Genomic DNA, 1,875 nt, shown 5'->3' with positions numbered 1-1,875 from the left:
ACGATTTAGCAATACTGTGTACTATCTATAAAAAGACACAAGATTTGATGATACTGTGTTCTGTGAATAAGAAGACACAAGATTTAACGATACTGTGTACTGTCAATAAGAAGAAAAAAAAATTTAACGATACTGCGTACTGCCAATAAGAAGACACAAGATTTGACGATACTTTGTACTGTCAATAAGAAGACACAATATTTAACAATAGTGTGTACTCTCAATAAGAAGACACACGATTTAGCAATACCGTGTACTATCTATAAAAAGACACAAGATTTGATGATACTGTGTTCTGTGAATAAGAAGACACAAGATTTAACTATACTGAGACATTTGTCATTATAATAATGATCTTCTCATGTGTTTGTACAACAGTTAACTATATTCTCAGACATTTGTCATTATAATAACTATCTTCTCGGGTGTTTGTACAACAGGTAACTATATTCTCAGACATTTGTCATTATAATAACGATCTTCTCGGGTGTTTGTACAACAGTTAACTATATCCTCAGACATTTGTCATCACAATAACGATCTTCTCGGGTGTTTGTACGACAGTTAACTTTATTCTCAGACATTTGTCATTATAATAACTATCTTCTCGGGTGTTTGTACAACAGGTAACTATATTCTCAGACATTTGTCGTTATAATAACGATCTTCTCGGGTGTTTGTACAACAGTTAACTATATCCTCAGACATTTGTCATCACAATAACGATCTTCTCGGGTGTTTGTACAACAGTTAACTATATCCTCAGACATTTGTCATTATAATAACTGTCTTCTTGGGTGCATTATAATGGAGAATTATTTTACTATTGTATTTGTACAGCGGGTAAACTTCTCAGATCTTTCTAATGGTTATAATCTTCTTATTAAGTAGGTTTATGCAATCTATGAGTTTGTTCTCAAGTGATTCACATTGGTGAGCTTCTTTCTTTACTTTTAACTGTAGTTGAGTTTCTCATTAGGCGTTTCTGGTCATAAGCAGCTTCAAGTTTAAAACTTGAAACATTGTGATCACACACTGATAAGTTTTTCTCAGTTGTCTGTGTAGCAGGTGACATTTTACCAGATGTTTTCTGGCGACGATATGTTTTCCTAGCGTGTGACTTTACAACTGATGACGTTTTTCTTATGTTTCTTCTTCTGTACAACAAATAAATTCGATTCTGATTATAAACTGGATGTTAGTTATTTCTACAGCAAATAAGATTACCGTTAGATATTTACAGTAGGACACTTTATTCTAAGGAGTTTATACTGTATATAAACCATTCTTAAATGCTGTTACTGAGAGTAATCTTCCTTGGAGGTGACGAGAATATAATGTTCAAGTGTCTACACCTTGTGAGCTCTGTCAAAATTAAAACTGATATTCTATAGGAAAATATATTAAATGTATGCGCGCATTTTAATCAAACTATTTAATTTACGTCGAGGTTGTTTTTGTCCCTGTTGTGGTAAATATTAAATTGATAATTGATGATATTGTTTGTCAGTAAAACATTAATCTATAAACACACAAGTATTAAAAGGTGCAGTTTATATGGTAGATGATAATGGTGTTGTTTCTAGACATCATCATTAACACTTGTTCACGATTAGTTTGTAGAGCACTGGGAATACCAGCTAGAAGCGTCACTAACTTCTCCTCAGCCCACGATACCCATAATAGTCTCACCATCGATTATTTCTTCGACGAAGAGGGAGAGCCTATCGAAAGACTAAATATTGACTCCATCTGGTAGGTAAATAATGAAATATGTCAGAAGAGTTCTATTAGAATATTCCATTCGATTTTACTGAGCACATTAACGGAATTCTGTTTTAATCAATTTTCAGCATAAAATTTCCAAGTAAAAAC

At 32.8% G+C, this 1,875-nt stretch overlaps 1 protein-coding gene across 1 annotated transcript in view; it reads left to right on the top strand.

Moving 5' to 3' along the window:
- LOC106478261 (annulin-like) overlaps window positions 1-1,875 on the top strand; it is an 86,357-nt gene that overhangs the window by 58,410 nt on the left and 26,072 nt on the right. The window contains exon 8 of the mRNA XM_013938796.2: window positions 1,617-1,755. Within this exon, the coding sequence (XP_013794250.1) occupies window positions 1,617-1,755 (139 nt within the window). The remainder of the gene's footprint in view (window positions 1-1,616; window positions 1,756-1,875) is intronic.

Source organism: Limulus polyphemus, unplaced genomic scaffold (genome assembly GCF_000517525.1).
Source record: "Limulus polyphemus unplaced genomic scaffold, Limulus_polyphemus-2.1.2 Scaffold9, whole genome shotgun sequence".
NCBI lineage: Eukaryota > Metazoa > Arthropoda > Merostomata > Xiphosura > Limulidae > Limulus > Limulus polyphemus.
Note: the sequence above shows the minus strand (reverse complement) of the source record. Positions and strands in the feature narration are given on the sequence as shown.